A 16,581-nucleotide genomic window follows, 5' to 3' on the forward strand; every position below is an offset into this window, starting at 1 on the left:
GCTCCCAGGCAGGCCATGCACACAGCAAGAACAATAAAGGCCAGCGCAGCACCTGCTTGCCCGGCCTCCCACTTGTCTCTTCATTCCCAACAGCAAGGCTGGTGGCTGGCTGGGTTCCCTCACCCGCTTGCTTACTCTGAGGCCGCTTCAGCTCCTGGCAACCAGCACCCCCTGGCCAGCCCCAGAGGCACCATTCACTTAGGGAGCTTGTAGCCAGGGCTGCTGCAACAAACAACTGTGCAGGGCAGAGATGAGAGGGCATCGAGGGAGGGAAGGAAAGAGGGTCAGAGGCCAGTGTTGCCCACGACACCCCTGAGCATCATTCAAGGCACCCCAGGGTGCCATGGCACACTGGTTGAAAACCACTGGTTTATGCCAAAGGAGAATGGTGTTTTAATGCAAATTTTGTGTGAATGTGTATTAATTTGGTTTAATCCCTTCTTTTCTCCAGCTAGCTCTGCAGAGCTTTGAAACTGTCCAGAAACTGTTAAAGGTAAAGATTTACTTTTGGGGAAGTAGGAGTCATTTTAAGCTCTGTGTTGTTCAACTTTTGATTTCCTGATGTTGTTGGACTGTAACTCCCATCATCTCCAGCCAGTTTAGCCCAATATTTAGGGATGATGGAAGTTGTGGTCCACAGGTGTCATGAGACCCATGGTTAAAGATACTGTTTAGAGAAGGAGATACGAGATAATAAGAGAGAAGCTTGGGGTGCAGAGAGGTAGCGAGAGGTTCCTCAATCTTCTTCAGCTTTCCCCTTCTGTCTTGGGATGGGGGATTCTGAATGGTCAAATTCAGCATACATTGGCCATGCTTGCCCAACAGAATATAAAGTTTAGCAATGGTTCTGATACTGTACAGCCTTTGTATAGCACTGTATTAACGTATACGATAATGGGTGCATGTGTCTCTCTGTACCTACAATAGTTCCCTGGTCACTTGGAGACAAATGCATGCTTGCCGTAGGTGATTAGCTGTGCTGTTTGGGGGTGAGGGGTGCATGTTCATGTAACATTAAGCCATTGTTTAGCATTACTTCCTTACAAGACCAACATCATGGACAAAGGTGGGATCCTGTCCGCATTGACTTGTCCGCTAAATAATGGTGGCTGGTGCCCATTGGGACTAGTGGGAAAGAAGGCAGGGACCCCATTCTAGTTTTGATCCCATCCTTCTCCCTGCTAAGTTCTGAAAGGGCAAAACTAAGACCCAGGAGGAGGAAGCTGACAGGCTAGATGAAAATAAGAAGGCCGGCAGTGAGGGCTGGTAGGAGGAAGATTGCAGAGGTGGGGCTTGAATTAGTTTGCTCTGCCTGTCTTAGGCTCTGTCTCTGCCTACAGTTGGTCTCCCTGCCTTCCACCCTACCATTCCCATCAGCCACCACTGCCTGGCTCTTTACATCTCTGTGTCTACTGACCATGCCTCCTGATAGAAAGGAGCACATGTTAGATCAGTGACATACAGAGATGCAGCAGAGACACTCCATTGTGGATAAGTGCCTTGCGCTTATGTTATTCTACAAGGGGCAACACTAGAGGCAGAAGCTGACAGCCAGGGCCACCACCCCTGGACGGGTTGTAAGGGAGAAGACAAGCAGGGGTGGACTGTCTGGGAGCAGACTGAGGTTAGTGAGGCATTGTTCATCCTATTGGGCCAGTCTCCACTGCTTTGAAACAACCCCTGAGGATTCTGGAGCACGTTCTAGGGCACCCACGTGATTCACATCACATCCTGGCCTGTGCCCCTTCTATCTTAAGCTGTGTGAACTGAGGGGGCTTGCTAGAACATATCCAACTCTCCCCTAAGCTTTGCGGATGGCATGTGGATCATATATAGAGAGCAAGTGGGGTGGGGGGTGTTTGACCCTCCAGATGTTCCTGTACTACAGCCCCCATTACCTTTGGCCAGGCTTGCTGGGGCTGATGGGAGTTGTAGTTCAGCAGCAGCAGGAGGGCCAAAGGTTCCCCACACCTGATAATAGAGTCAAAAGGAACTTCAGAGATCACATGGTCTCCTGGTCAATGCAGGAATCAGTGCAAGAAGACCACTAGGGTGTTGCTGGACTGTTTTTGTTTTCGAAGGAAAGCCTTTCTGCTTCCTGTCACTCATTGTTGAACTCCCTGCCTTTGCAACTTGGTTTGAAACGTGAGTGCCCCACTTTCTCAGTTATCCACCACTCTTCCTTCCCCCTCCTCCATTTAGCCCTTTACCTGGATTGTTCCTGGCGTGTTGATGGGAGGAGAGAAGAAAAAGTCTGAGAAAGCCAGGTAGGACATCACTTTCATAAAACCTGTAGGGGTTATTTTTTTTTTAGTTCACTCTTTCTCCTCCAGTCCCTTTCATCTGTCACTCTCTCTCTCCCAGGGTGCCTTTTTTTTATTAGTGGGGAGAGAGTGACTTTGGATCAGGCTGTGAGTACCCCCCACTGTGGATCTTACAAAAAACGGACAGCTGAGCCAGCAGGAAGTGTGTTCATCTTTCTCTCTCTGGTTGTAAAATGTTGATGAGCTTCTTTAGCCTGTGATCCCTGTCGGTGTGTGTAAGATTCTTTCTCTACTCTTCTCCGCTCCCCTCGCCCCCAAAAAAGATCTGCTGTTCCACCCAGGTCTCTTGCAAGCTCTTCTGTTTGCTCAACTGATGGGACAGGGAAGGACCATAGCAGAGAATCTGTTTGGCATGCAGAAGGCCCTTTGTTCGGTCTGCAGGTTGGACTGGGAATGTTCTCAGTGTCTGATACTGAGCTAGGTGAACCCAATTGTCTGACTCGATATAAGGCAACTTCTTAAGACAAGAACTGGGATCTTGGAAGTTATTTTTTAGAGGAAAGGACTGTGGCTCAGTGGTGGAGCATCTGTTTTCCATACAGGAAGTCCCCCGTTCAATCCCTAGCATCTCCAGGTATGGTTGGGAATGTGCCCTGCCTGAAACCCTAGATGATGCTCAGCTAGAGGGACCAATGGCCTGACTAGTTAGGTATAACACAGCTTCCTATTTGTTTGGAACCATGTCATGCTTTTTTAAGAGGGAAGGACTGCACCAACAGTGCTAGAGCATCTGTTTGCATGCAGAAGGTCCCAGGTTCAATCCAGATGGGTTTGGGGATGACCCCTGCTTGAAACTTTTGAGAACTGCTGCCAATAAACGAAGACAATACTGTGCTTGAACCAATGATTTGACCTCTGTATAAGGCAGCTTCCTATGTTGCCATTTTGCAGTAAGAAAGTGTGTGTGTCTTTCTTAAGAGTCAGAAAAGGGCAGCTTAGATTATCTGTCTGGAACTACCTTGGGGTTCCACTCCCATTGGGCCCTTCAAGCATGACTAATGGTCAAGGATGACAGGAGCTCTTGCACAGCAACATCCAGAGGATCACCATATTGGGGGTATATAATAATAATAATTTATTATTTATACCCTGCCCATCTGGCTGGGCTTCCCCAGCAACTCTGGGCGGCTTCCAAAAAAATATTAAAATACTGTAATACATCAAACATTAGAAGCTTCCCTAAACAGGGCTGCCTTCAGATGTCTTCTAAATGTCTGGTAGTTGTTGTTCTCTTTGACATCTGGTGGGAGGGTGTTCCACAGGGAGGGCGCCACTACCGAGAAGGCCCTGTGCCTGGTTCCCTGTAACCTGGCTTCCCGCAGTGAGGGAACCACCAGAAGGCCCTCGGTGCTGGACCTCAGTGTCCGGGTGGAACGATGCGGGTGGAGACGCTCCTTCAGGTATACTGGACCGAGGCCGTTTAGGGCTTTAAAGGTCAGCACCAACACTTTGAATTGTGCTCGGAAACGTACTGGGAGCCAATGTAGGTCTTTCAAGACCGGTGTTATATGGTCTCAGCGGTCGCTCCCAATCACCAGTCTAGCTGCCGCATTCTGGATTAGTTGTAGTTTCTGGGTCACCTTCAAAGGTAGCCCCACGTACATTGGAGTAGTCCAAGTGGGTGATAACTAGAGCATGCACCACTCTGGTGAGGCAGTCCGCAGGCAGATAGGGTCTCAGCCTGCCTTAGATCTTCTGGGGAATCCTTGCCTTAGATCTTCTGGGGAAATTCTGCTTGTGCAGAAGTCTATGAATATCATAGGGCGCTAAACAAGAAGCAGTCACCCCTGTACAGACAGCCTTCCCTCTGCCATTTGTGAAGCAACAGCCATGAGCTGCTTCTTGTGAAGACTAATCTTTTTCCCGACCCGTAAGATTGGACCGCTTTAAAGTTTATCTTGAGTTCCTTATTTTTAAATTTGTTTTTACATGCTTTCATACAACTGTTTTACTGATTTATGTCAATTTTTTCTTTCAACCATGATGTTTGCTATCTTTATGCTGTGTTCTACTTAGAGGCTTTTCGGGTGGGGGGTTCCCATGTTTGGAAAATGGGCAAGTTACCTGTTCTGGATGGGGTTGTGCTCCCTCTGAAGGACTAAGTTCATGGTTTGGACAGGGGTAGCCTCACCGCTATAGTCCATGTACCAGGAACCTTGAACCTAGATTACTGTTATGCGTTCTATGTGGGGTTGCTCTTGGATCTGATTCGGTAGCTTCATCTGCTGCTGAATGCTGCAGCCACATTGCTGATGGGAGTTTTGGGTCAAGAACATGTGACACTAGTATTAAAAAAGCTGCACGGGCTGCCTACCTGCTACTGAGCCAGGATCAAGGTTCCTATTTTGATTTACAAAGTCCTGAACAACTGGGGTCCAGGATACCTCAAGGATTCTGGTTTGGAAGCAGAACTGAGGCTGGCTTGGCTCACCTGTGATACGAAAACCATGAACCTTGGCAAACAAAGAGGTTCATTGTGTTGTATGTGTCAGGATTAGAGATCACAAAGGAGCTTATGAACGAGGTGTGATCTTTTGTTAACAGTTAGCCTGTTTTACACATGTGTTCAGTCACTCTTCTTCTATTTATTTATTTTTTCAATTTAAAATAGATTACGCAAAGGAATAAACATCCTAATTGCCACTCCTGGCCGCCTGGTGGACCATATCAACTCCACCAAATGCATTCACTTCCGCCACATCCAGTGGCTGATCCTGGATGAGGCAGACAGGTAAGCAGTCCTGGCTGCATCCTCAATTGTTGGAAGTAGCTGCCCATGAGGGAGGTGGGATCTTTGAGACAACACACAGCAGGTAAGAACATTGGAAGCTGCCTTATATGGAGTCTCTCTAGCTCAGCACTGTCTACACTGACTGGGGGTGGCTCTCCAGGGTTTCCCCCCAGCCCTTCCTGGCAGGAGATGGAAGGGACCAAGCCTGGGGCCTTCTGAGGATGCTCTGCTACTGAGCTCCCGTAATGCCAGGTTGCCACCATGAGCCAGGAAAGCTGGATGTGTTGCTTATCCTCATGCTGTTCCTCCCCCCCCCCCTTATCTCTCACCTGTGTTTCAGGATCCTGGATCTGGGTTTTGAGAAGGCAGTCACTGCGATACTGAATGCCATAAATGCTGACGGTGAGAAGCGGCAAAACGTTCTTTTGTCGGCAACGCTTACAGAAGGTACGCGCTACATTGATGCTCGTATTTTCATTGCAGCAGCCGCTGTGGGAGGAGGGGCAGATGGGGAGGTTGACCAGAAAGTCATTGGTTGCAGGGAACTTCTTTCCCCACCCCTACCTGCACCCACGCAAGAGACCTGAGAGGGCTCCCAGCAGCTCTGGCAGGGGTGAGGGAACCTTTTTCAGCCTGAGGACTGAATTCCTTTCTGGGCAGCTTTCTAGGGGCGACATGCCAGTGGTGGGTGGAGCCAGAGGCAAAGTGTGGGCTGAGTGCAAATGTAAATTTTACCTTTTTAGAACACGCTAGTTTCTACACACACACACGACCAGAGTTTAAGGATACATCCCAGCCAGGCTAAAGCACTCAAGAAGGGTATGGAGCAGAGCCAGTGAAGGCTGTGGTCTGGGGAGAATTCCAAGGGCCAGACAAAGGCCTAGAGGGCCACATTTGTTCCTGGCCCTGAGGTTCCCCACCCCTGAGATACAGTTTTCAACCAGTATCTCATTAATATTTGTAAGCTCCTCTGGGAGCCATTTCATGTTGAAGAACAGGATAAAGAAAGAGTGATACTAAATAAATATTCCTCCCCTGCCTGAAACAGGAGTCTCGAGGTTAGCTGACATCAGCTTGCAGGATCCTGTTTACATTTCCATTGCGGAAGGATCACTGGGGTCAAACACTTCCAAGGCAGAAGCGTGTGCTAAGGAGGTTGGCGGTGTCTCTGCAGTGAGCCTGGAACAAAGAGGATTTGCTGTACCAGAAAACCTCCAGCAGAATGTTGTGGTTGTCCCTAGCAAGCTAAGGCTTGTGACGCTGGCAGCATTTATCCTTGGGAAGTTGAAGGTGAGGTTCTAGTTCTGTTGGCTGACAGGTTAATGGGTGGGCCTTCCCCATGTCTTTTCCTACAGTAGACTTAACATGACCCCTCAAGGGTTTATTGTTTAGAATGTAATAACATAAGAAGTGACTGATGGATCAGGCCAGTGACCCATCTAGTCCAGCATTCTGTTCTCACAGGGGACAAAAATCAGGTGCCCCCAATGAGAAAAACCTCAGATCAGGACCCAAGCGCAAGAGCAGTCTCCCATCCTGTGGCTTCCATCAACCAGTATCCAAATCATTACTGCCTCTGACCATGGAGGCCAAACATAGTCATTGTGATTCGTAGCCACCAGTAATAACCTTGTCCTCCATAAATTTGTCTCCTCCTCTTTGAAAACTACCCCAGGTGGCCATTGTTACATCTTGTGAGAGCAAACTCCATAATTAGAGCTCTGTGCAAAGCAGTCCTTTCTTTTGTCTGCCCTGAATCTCCCAACATCAATTTTATTGGATGTCCTTGAATTTTAGTATTACAGTGGTACCTCAGGTTCCAGACGCTTCAGGTTACAGACTCCGCTAACCCAGAAATAGTACCTCGGGTTAAGAACTTTGCGGAAGGCCCCCTTAGCTAAAGTGGTACCTCAGGTTAAGAACAGTTTCAGGTTAAGAACGGACCTCCGGAACGAATTAAGTCCTTAACCTGAGGTACCACTGTATGTGGGTGTGGGTGTGTCTTTTTCCACTTCACTTCAATCCAGCTTGGATCAGCCCTGTGGCCCATCTAGTCCAGCATCCTGTTCTCACAGTGACCATCCAGATACCCATTATGGGAAGCCCACAAGGAGGACCTGAATTCAACAGCAACTCTCCCCTCCAGCAGTTCCCTGCAGTTGGTATTTAGAGGCCTACTAGTAGCCACCAATAGCTTTACCTTCTGTTAATTCCCCCCCGCCCCCCTGCGGAATTCCACAGTACACTCAGCCCTTGATTTGCGTCTGTTCTTATTCCCACAGTTTGAAAAATGCAACAAGATGATTGTCTTCTTCTCCAGCTGTGAGCAGGTGGAGTTTCACCACACCCTCTTCCACAAAGTCTTGGCTGCGGACCTTGAGCAGCCGTGGCTTCCTCCTTCGCCCTTGACGTTTGCACGCTTGCACGGTGACATGAAGCAAGAGGTGAACTGCCCACTCTCCCAACACCCCAACAAAATTGGCTGGAGGTTTTCAAAGGCAATCAGGAATCCTGCTTCTTCCACGTGCCATTTTTGGGAAATCGTTCTTTAAAAAGAAATGGGGCTTAGTCCTAGTCAGAGTAAACTAACGGATAGCCATGACTAAATTAGGTCTATTCTTTCAGTGGGTCTATTCTCGGATACTATCCACAGCCTAATAGTGAGTAACTGGTCTACCTAGCTTCAGTATTGACTGACTGGCAGCAACTCTCCAGGATTTCATACAGGGCACATTTCCCAGCCCTACCTGGTGGTCCCTTGGGACTCTCTGCATGCAAAGCAGCTGCTCTGCCACTGAGCTGTGCTGCTTCTTGTGTGTGAGAGAAGGAGGAAATGTGAGAGCTGTTGGGTACTGGTTAGAGAGCCAAGCTAGGGCTAAGGAGACACTGAGGTTCAAATCCTCACTCATCTATGAAGTTGTCATTGGACAACTTTGGTTTTTGAAAGGACTTGGGGGGCCTCAGTGGGATGCCTAAACAGGAAGAGGCTCTGTCACATTTCCAAGTTGTGTTGCAACTGCTACACCTTGAGAAATAAAGAAGCTGCAGTTATGTCCTCGTCTTCTCCTTCCCCGTGGCACCTGGAAATGTGCTTTTCTTGCCCTTGGAATTCCTCACCTCTCTCCAACCGGAGAGAGGCAGAGTGGGCTTCACCTAGCCTGATGCAAACCCCAGCTGTTAAGACAACCAACATACCATTCCAAAGCCAGCAGCAGAGGGCAGATCCTCTCTTTTAGGGCCCAATGTGCAATTAGCCCTCTGTATCTTCAAATTAAGGGCATTAATGGAGCTAAATTGTGCCTCCCATACAGCGCTGCTGGGCACAGGCTGGTCTCATCAATAAAAGTTCCTTTGCTTGGGGTTTGAGGGCAGCTTGTTGTTTTCTTTGGTGCACACTGGTGCATCTAGTTCTATCCTCTTCCTTGCCTGTTCTGCTCTCCTTAATTATCAGCCCCCACCCCAGCTGACAGAGGTTATTTATTTTTAAAACCTCTGCACTTTAGGTGCAAAAGTGCCTTTAATATGATATGCAGATTTAGCTCTTAGGAAACTGCCTTATAATATATTGAGTGACACCATTGGTCTGTCAAGGCTTTATTGTTACTGCCAATGGACAGCATTAAGTAAACAAGAACAGGTGAGGTCTCTGCAGACTGGAGGTAGCCAAATGTTCCCATCTTAAAAAAAAAAGGGGGGGGGGGAGAAGACTCAGGTACCTACTGACTTTTGAACTTGACATCAATACCAGGAAAGGTCCTAGAACAGTCGGTCTGTGAGCACTTAGAAAAGGATATTGTGAATACTAAGACCCAGCACAGATTTCTCAAAAACAAGTTACGCCAGACAAATCTTATTTCCTTTTTTGATGGAGTTACCAGCTTGGTGGAATTCTGTGGACATAGCATATCTTGATTTCAGTAAGGCTTTTGATAAAATCCCCCATGATATTCCTGCAAAGAAGGTGGTAAGATGTGAGTTGAATGAGGTAACTTGTTAGGTTGATTTGTAGCCAGAGCCCATACTAGCCCTTGAAGGCTAGTGTGACAGTAAATTAGTTAATTTAAAATCTACCAGTCACTATTAGAGGGGAAAGCCATGTCTGAGAGTTCTTCTTTCATTCCCGTTGCAGAAGTAAGATAGTATCTAACCAACAAGTTTTCCCATTGCCCAGCCCCTTGTGTTGAAATCCCCCCCAATGATTAACCAGTTAAATGGCTTTAATTAATCTACTTATTTGTGTAGCACTATCCAAGCACATTTTTGTTAGAGCAGTATAAGATAGGTCCCTGCTGCAAGGAGCTTACTGTATAAATAATTTAAAAACCAATTAAACATGCATCATATTTGGTTATTTATAATTAGTTTGCATAATCTTTTTTTTCTTCAGCCTCTCACATTGACAGGTCTCATAGGCTCTATCCAAACCCCCAAATCCTTTGTTACCTTTCGTGATACATGTCCTGCCCATCTACAGGATTAATTTTGCTCACAAAGCACATGGATGCTTGCTTCATAAATCCCTTCATTTCTTTTAGGAGAGGACGTCTGTCTTCCAGGACTTCTTGCAGTCAAAGACAAGCATTTTACTCTGCACAGTAAGTTACTGGATAATAAGTTGACAGGAGCGGTTGAGCAGTGTATCACACCAAGTAAGCTGGAGTTAACTCTACATTAGCAAAACAGGATCTGCACAGGAGTGTCATGTCTGATGAGCACAGCAACTCAGGTCTGGTCCCTATGAGGCAGTTGCTGAGACTAAAAGTCCTGCCTCTCCACAGCCGGTTATGTCTCCTCCTCTGCAGGGTTTTTTCCCAAGCAGTCAGAGACTGTGCTTGCATGCCAGTCTTTGCTTCTCCCACTTGATGCCTCTCCTGGTTCTGGGAGACCGGGGGGGGGGGGGAGAGTCTTATTGCAGCAGGAGGGGGAGACACTCATACCTCTTCATAAGCCTGACTCACCTCCACTTCTTTGCTTCCCTCCTTTTCTACTTCAGCTTCTACCTCTGATTCTGGTCTGCTGTCTGTCACAGAGTCTCCCCGCTCCCTAAGCCCTGTTACCTCTTCAGCTTCTGGCACCTCCTCCTCCTTCCTCTTCTCTCTCTGACCGCTCATCATCATTCACCCCCCCACTATCACAGCTCTGAGTCTTCTCCCCTTGGGGTTTCCCCAGCTGGTTCCTCCCACCATTCTTTAGCATCCAACCAGTCCCTGGCATAGCTTTTAATATGAGCAAGTATAATTGCCACACAGTTTATCTTGTCGTCTGGCAGGGAAAGGCATGGAATGAATTGAGGGTAAGAGGAGTCCAAAATAAAGGAGTGAGGACTGCATGCCCAGTGGATTTCCAGTTGCCATGTCTGTCTAGTCCTGATTAACTTAGAAAACTAAGAATACTGAGATCAAAGCACAATAACCTGTTTTATTATAAACTCAAACTTGCTTCAAGGGCGGATAGAAGACCATCACTGCTTGTGGGATGCTAGTAATCTTTCTCTCTACTGCTTCAGACTGCTGCATCACTACACAATTTGCTCACTTAGCCATGGCAGCTGTTAAGCCTGGGAAATCTGTGTGTCTCAGTGATGGCTGCCTACCATAAATGTGTAAATTAACAGCAATCAGGAGCCGTTGGAGCTGAAAAGTTCTGGCCACCTCTGACGTTCTGGGTTGCCATAACGTGGCTTTGCTTGATGATTTATTTTTTTAATTGGAAAATGGTTGCAAGTTTTGGGAATAGGAGCAAGGTGGGCATCAAAGAGTCCTATTGGATCAGGCCCAAAGGTCCAGCAGCTAATTTCCTCCCACTGCTGATAATTTCCAGTGTCTTTACTTGCTCACTAACCAAGAAGGAAGAGTGTAGCCTTCTCTTCTTGTCTGTCCTCAGCATCCATATTTAGCAGCAGACTGCCCTTGGGTATAGCAGCTGTATTTCCAATTGCCAGAGCTGTAATGTGGCCAGTCCTTATGGATTTCCAGTTGCCATAGTTGAGGTCCTGTTTTTGGGCTTCCCATTGGGACATCTGGTTGGCCACTGTGAGAACGGAATGCTGGAGTAACCTGGCCTCCCTTTATTTGAACAAGCAGGATTGGCCAGCCATACTGTTTGGGACCATTTGGTGCAGCTACAGCAGTCTACCTCCAATGAAAGACTTTTTATGTGGTTTTTTTTGTTTTGATTTTGAATTCCTACTATCTGAGTAGTAAGAAAAGCTGCTTGGATTTTCTGCCTTCAGGTCCCAAAATTATCTTCTCCTGAGGAGTATAAAGCCTATGCTTCAGACTTTCTCTAGAGTGTGTGAGTCCCATGAGCTTGTGTTTGCCATTTGCTGTCCTAACCAGTATGTTTCCCCCGGATCTCCTGTTTATTTCCCTGTGCCAGTTTCTATGGCACAAAAACAATAATGGCAATCACACCCCTCCAAAACTATGGAATTAATAGTAAAAGCCAAAACCACCACAACAACTATGCTTACCATGGGAAGTCAGCTATGCCCTGTTGGTTCTGATTATGGACATCTCACACACACACACACACACACACACACACACACACACACACACTGTTGCTGTCTAATAACAAGGAGCATTCCTCAGTATGAGAAAAAATATAGGAGGTAGCCACACAGAAATCGCTTAGTGTGTGCCTGTACATTTTGCCGTATAACTTTCTTTCTAGAAGGGCTAGAGACTTGCTTTTTGTAAAAATAATAATGAAAAATCAGTCTGGGGCACCTTACAAGAGGCAGCCCTGAAAACCTTCAAGGTTGATAACCCCTGGTGTAGACAATACTGAGCTAGATGGCCCACCAGAGCTTCCTATGCTGTTCTTACGCAGTAATTGTAATTTTTTCCCTAAACACGCCAATTAACGTTTGAAAAACATTCTTGCGAAATGCCTGTGCTTTCTCCTTCACTGAAGTTCTTTGCTTGCCTTTCTCAGGGAGGTGCCTCTGCTTTTTTAAGGGGGGGGGAGAGCAAGTTCAGTGAGAGGAAGATCATTTTGGAGATTTGTTTGCCTGTTAACTCCATCACGCTAACTCATCCTGCCAGTTTTCTGGCGGGCGCGGCCAAACGCTTTCGCCCTCTGACAGCTTTCTGCGCTCTCCCCCTCTCCTTCCTCCTCCAATCGTGCAGCCCAATCTGTCACTTGGCCGACGGGGGTCCCTTCCCCGCTGATGGCTTTCGACACTCAGCTGTAATGACTCTTGGCAGGCTGGGAAGTCATGAGAGCTCCTACCTTCCGCTTGGCCCTCTCTCTCCCCACCCCCCGACTCTGCCTCTCTTTCTCGCTTCCCCCTGTTTTAGCTAAAGCGCTTTGTGTGTGCCTCTTTTTGGTAAATAAATGAGTCATTTTAATCCAACTGACAGCCTGGCACCTGAACGAGCTGCCTTCCATCTGCACCTTCTAGGCCTTGCGGAGGCTGCCAATTGTCAAGACTAAGGCCTTCAAGGCCTCACCACTGAGTGCCCTTTCAGGAACAACTTCATCAGATTTCTCACTCTCTCTTCTGTCCCTAAATCTTGGGGAAGTTGGTGGGTCCTGAACATTGGGGTTGTACACAGGATCCAAATTTGGAAAGATTTTTAAAACACCCCTGCCTCAGCTCCAGAGCTCCAGCGGTGGAGATGGAAGTGCAGCAAAGACAGAAAACTAACTTTGAGCCCTTGCCATTCATGGTATTTATACCAGGCCAATCTAGAGGCTTCATACTACTGGTAAGACATGGGTGCTGCTGTTCCTTTCTCTAATGGGGGATTTATGTGCACATAGTCCCAGTCACTGCATGTAGACCCCCAGCCTTTGCTCACAAGGGACCTTTTTGATCGCAAGCTTGCTGATAACAAATTTTGTGGCCTCTTAAGCCACCAGGCTCACTAATTTTTATTTTACTTCCTGTGCGAAAACTCCAGCCTATGGGTCTGGTCCTTGAGTCTCCCCAGGCCCGACCCCTTCACAAGCCCCACCCTCTTTTCCCCAGGCCACACCCTCTTTTTCTGCAGGCCACGCCCTCTCAGCAACCTTGCTTCAAATCCTTCTCCAGTGTTTTTCACCTAGCAGAGATGTGTCTTTGAACTCTAATAATACCTTTGCTTTTCTGGATGGAGGATAATAAAGAAATTAGCCAGCTGTACAAGAGTAGCTCCAGAAGGGTATCTCTTTAAATTCTGAGCACCCGTAACAAACTAGAGTTTCCACCATGCTTTAAGGGTGCTGAGAGGTTTCCAGAGAGTCATATTTCCCTCCTGGTGCTACAGTTCCCGGAGTTCCCTAGGAAAAGGGACTGATTGCTAACACATGCTGGGAATTTTAAGTTTGGAAGGGGAATTGGTGGGTGGGTGGGTGTTCTCTAACAACTCTCAGTACCTTTAACAAGTGACAGTTCCCCCAGTCCTTTGGGGGAGGGCTTGACTGTTTCAAGTGGTATTATGTTGCTTAAGTGTATAGTGTAGATGGGGCCAGATTCTCTGCGAACAGCAACAGCACTCCCATAAAATGTTATGAGACTTTAGCTTAATGGTGTGTGTATGTGATATCGCACACCAATTGAATCATCTCATTTGGCTAAAGTTCCCAGAAGAAGAGAAGGTGGCTGGACACTGGTGGCGAGAACTTGGGTTAAATGAGCATTCCAAGTAATCAAGATCTCTGTCCTACCACCCTTCAAAACAGGCACAAAACCACCAAGGAGGACGAAGCCTGAGTGAGGCCTTGAAATGAAATCTGAAACAGGCCATCAGGGCCTGGCCCCATTCCCTCAACCAGGCAAAGGCATAATATACCAGTCCAGCCAACCCAGAGGATACATTCTGCCAGCCTGGGGTAGAAGGTGCTTCTCAATTAACCTTCTCCCCTAACCCACCAATCAGGGCACTGATAGTGGGCCTGACCGATCTAGATGCTTCAACCGGCTTAGCCAATGGTAGGAGCTGGAGTTGTAGGCTGCTATTCCCTTCTGTGCCTGATGAGGACTCTGAAGCCCCAGGGCACATAGTCTATGGCATGAGTTTACTGGCTGAACCCTCTTCCTCTCCAGCATTACACTCACTGCTGAGACCGCCCCCCCCCCACCTGAACTTTTGTTTAAGAGGAGGATACAGCTTCCAGGACCACTGAGCGTGCCATTTTGGCGAGGAATGAATAGATTGTGTCTCATTTGAGAAGCCAGTTCCTAAAGGGTGGTGTGTGAGACAACAGGGTCTAACTGCTGCAATGCTCATTCAAGATTCCTTGTCTTGTTGCACCAAACCAGGAACAGGAACCCAAGGGACACTTTCTCTTCTGGACAAATGCTCAGGGGCCTTGTGCCAGTGGTGGGCAGACGAGGAGTACAAAAAATTGCCTTTGCCTGAGAGCCCTGGGAAGAGGAATTGATTGTTAAACTTCTCTCTGGGAGGGGGAATAGGGTTTTCATAACAACTCTTAGGACCCTTAACAACAAACGGATCCCAGGCTTCTTTGGGGAAGGTCATGGCTCTCTAAAGTGGTATCATAGTGCTTTAAATGTGTGGTGCAGATGTGGCTCTAGTTGCACCTGCAGAATCAGAATGACCGTGCGTGAGGGGTGTGAGTGAATGCAAGTGCGATTTGTGTTGGGAGACAGCTGGTTTTAATTGCAGGAGAAGAGAGCGAAAACCATGCTGGCGAAGAGCTGTAACCAGAGATGATATATTTGCATACTCATTACGGCTTTGCATGGTGTTGTGCCTTGATCTGCTTAAACTAATAACCTCTTTTGGCAGTGTATCTGCTTCATCAAGTGGACTGGGAACAGGCGGCGACTCGACGCCGGTCGCGGCTGGGTGTAATAAATCCCCCTTCTTAACTTGGCAGCTCCTTAAAACTAAATCCAATATCTTGGCATAATGGCATCTAATAAGCTGAAGCGATCGGTCAAATCCAATTTAAATCCCTTAACCCGCCCCCCCTTTTTTCGGTGCTACGAAAGGAAAGCTCAACTAGGGTTGGGTTGGACCTGGATGGAAAGTGTTATTTTATAGTTACGCTTTTTTATATATATAAAAACAAAATTTGGAAATCCTCTTCCAACACTTGTGATCACTAATTGCAGTTCCAGTTGGAGAGGGCTTTTGAGGTTGGATCCTGCTTGCGGGTTTGCTAGAAGCATCTGGTTGGCCATGTGAGAACTTGAGGCTGGTCTAGAAGGGCCATTGGCTTGATCCAGCAGGACTTTTCATGTGTTCTTATTTGGCGTTAGGGACTTTTCACCCGCCAGTATAGGTTTCCATGCTGAGGAATGCATGAGCCCCAGATTCTGCAGCTGTTAAGATCCCAAGTTTTGTTGGCATATGGCTGGAGCAAACACTTTAAACAGACAGTGTTCAGGCTGAGACTCAGTATGAAATAAGAAAGCTTCTGTTTATTAAAGGAAGTCCATTTTTTGATAGGAAGTCTCTGGTGCTAGCTAAATAATCAGGAGAAACAAATGAGCCAGTTTGCCCCTCAAGAAGGTATATCCAGGTAGACTTCACAGCTAGAGGTCCAAGAGAAAGTGGAAGAGGGTGCAATGTAATTCATACAACTTGGGCTTCAGCACAGATATCAAAGGGACAGATACAGGTTAGGACTCACATCTCTGGCTTAGTTCAGGTGTAAACTTTTGTTACAAGTCCTTTGCTTGTACACACTTCCCCTTTCCTGCTTGGCTTCAAGAGAGTTAATTCCTAGTAAACAATGGTTTACACTTTGCCTTGCAAAATCTGCTTTAAGTTAGCGTTCAGAAACAAAATGCAAACCATAGCTGCTGGTTCAGATGTAGTGTGTCATTTGTTGAAATCAAGCATATAGGCGGAGAAGGGAGTTAATGAGCATAGGACTCATTCTTAATATTACACTTTTTTCGTATTTTTCCTGAAGTATGTTATTTAAAGGGCTGTGGATATGCATTCTTCATAGTGCATTGGGTTGAAATATCTTTTTATATAACAATTTATGAACATATGGTCATGCATATATTTATTTGATTTAATTATCCAACTTATTGGGAATTGTTGTTCACGGGCCCTTGCTAGCATTTTTGTTTAGCCCTTCCATTTTGTGGGTCTATAGGGGATGTTCTTATTTGAGTTTAGAATTGTTTCCTTCTTTGTTGCAATAGCTTTTTGGAGGTTAAGGTTCTCCCCTTTCTCTACACCCCCCACCCCAATTTCCCATAGAGTGCTAAACCCCAGTTTAGTGTAATATCTCCACTGTTGATTGATTGTAATTTGCTCCTGAACACCTTGGATGAATGACAGGATAAACCATAATAAATGTAGTGAACGTAAACCTTTATAAAAACTGAGCTCATCATACATTATTCATTTTCAAAGGACGTTGCTGCTCGTGGATTAGACCTGCCACAGGTTACCTGGATTGTACAGGTAAGTTTTTCTTTCCTTTATTTCCTGTGCATGTGTGTGTTGTGTGATTGATGGGTGGAGGGATCAATCTTCAACATCACGGAAACCTGATGCAGAGCTCTGGTATGCTCTAGGTTGTGCATCAGGAGTGGGCAGGCATCAGGCT

The 16,581-nt window shown here is 46.8% G+C and overlaps 1 protein-coding gene and 1 long non-coding RNA gene across 2 annotated transcripts in view; one reads left to right on the forward strand and one right to left on the reverse strand.

Moving 5' to 3' along the window:
• The window catches only part of LOC310669730, a 48,713-nt gene that overhangs the window by 25,286 nt on the left and 6,846 nt on the right, over positions 1-16,581 (reverse strand). The window lies entirely within an intron of this gene.
• Positions 1-16,581, forward strand: part of DDX31 (DEAD-box helicase 31) — a 65,258-nt gene that overhangs the window by 10,286 nt on the left and 38,391 nt on the right. Inside the window, exons 8-15 of the mRNA XM_083423636.1 lie at positions 452-493; positions 2,203-2,267; positions 4,936-5,055; positions 5,396-5,502; positions 6,104-6,345; positions 7,338-7,499; positions 9,591-9,650; positions 16,386-16,436. Coding sequence (XP_083279762.1) covers positions 452-493; positions 2,203-2,267; positions 4,936-5,055; positions 5,396-5,502; positions 6,104-6,345; positions 7,338-7,499; positions 9,591-9,650; positions 16,386-16,436 — 849 coding nt within the window. The remainder of the gene's footprint in view (positions 1-451; positions 494-2,202; positions 2,268-4,935; positions 5,056-5,395; positions 5,503-6,103; positions 6,346-7,337; positions 7,500-9,590; positions 9,651-16,385; positions 16,437-16,581) is intronic.

This window comes from Podarcis tiliguerta (assembly GCF_965153285.1).
Source record: "Podarcis tiliguerta genome assembly, chromosome: Z".
Taxonomy (NCBI): domain Eukaryota; kingdom Metazoa; phylum Chordata; class Lepidosauria; order Squamata; family Lacertidae; genus Podarcis; species Podarcis tiliguerta.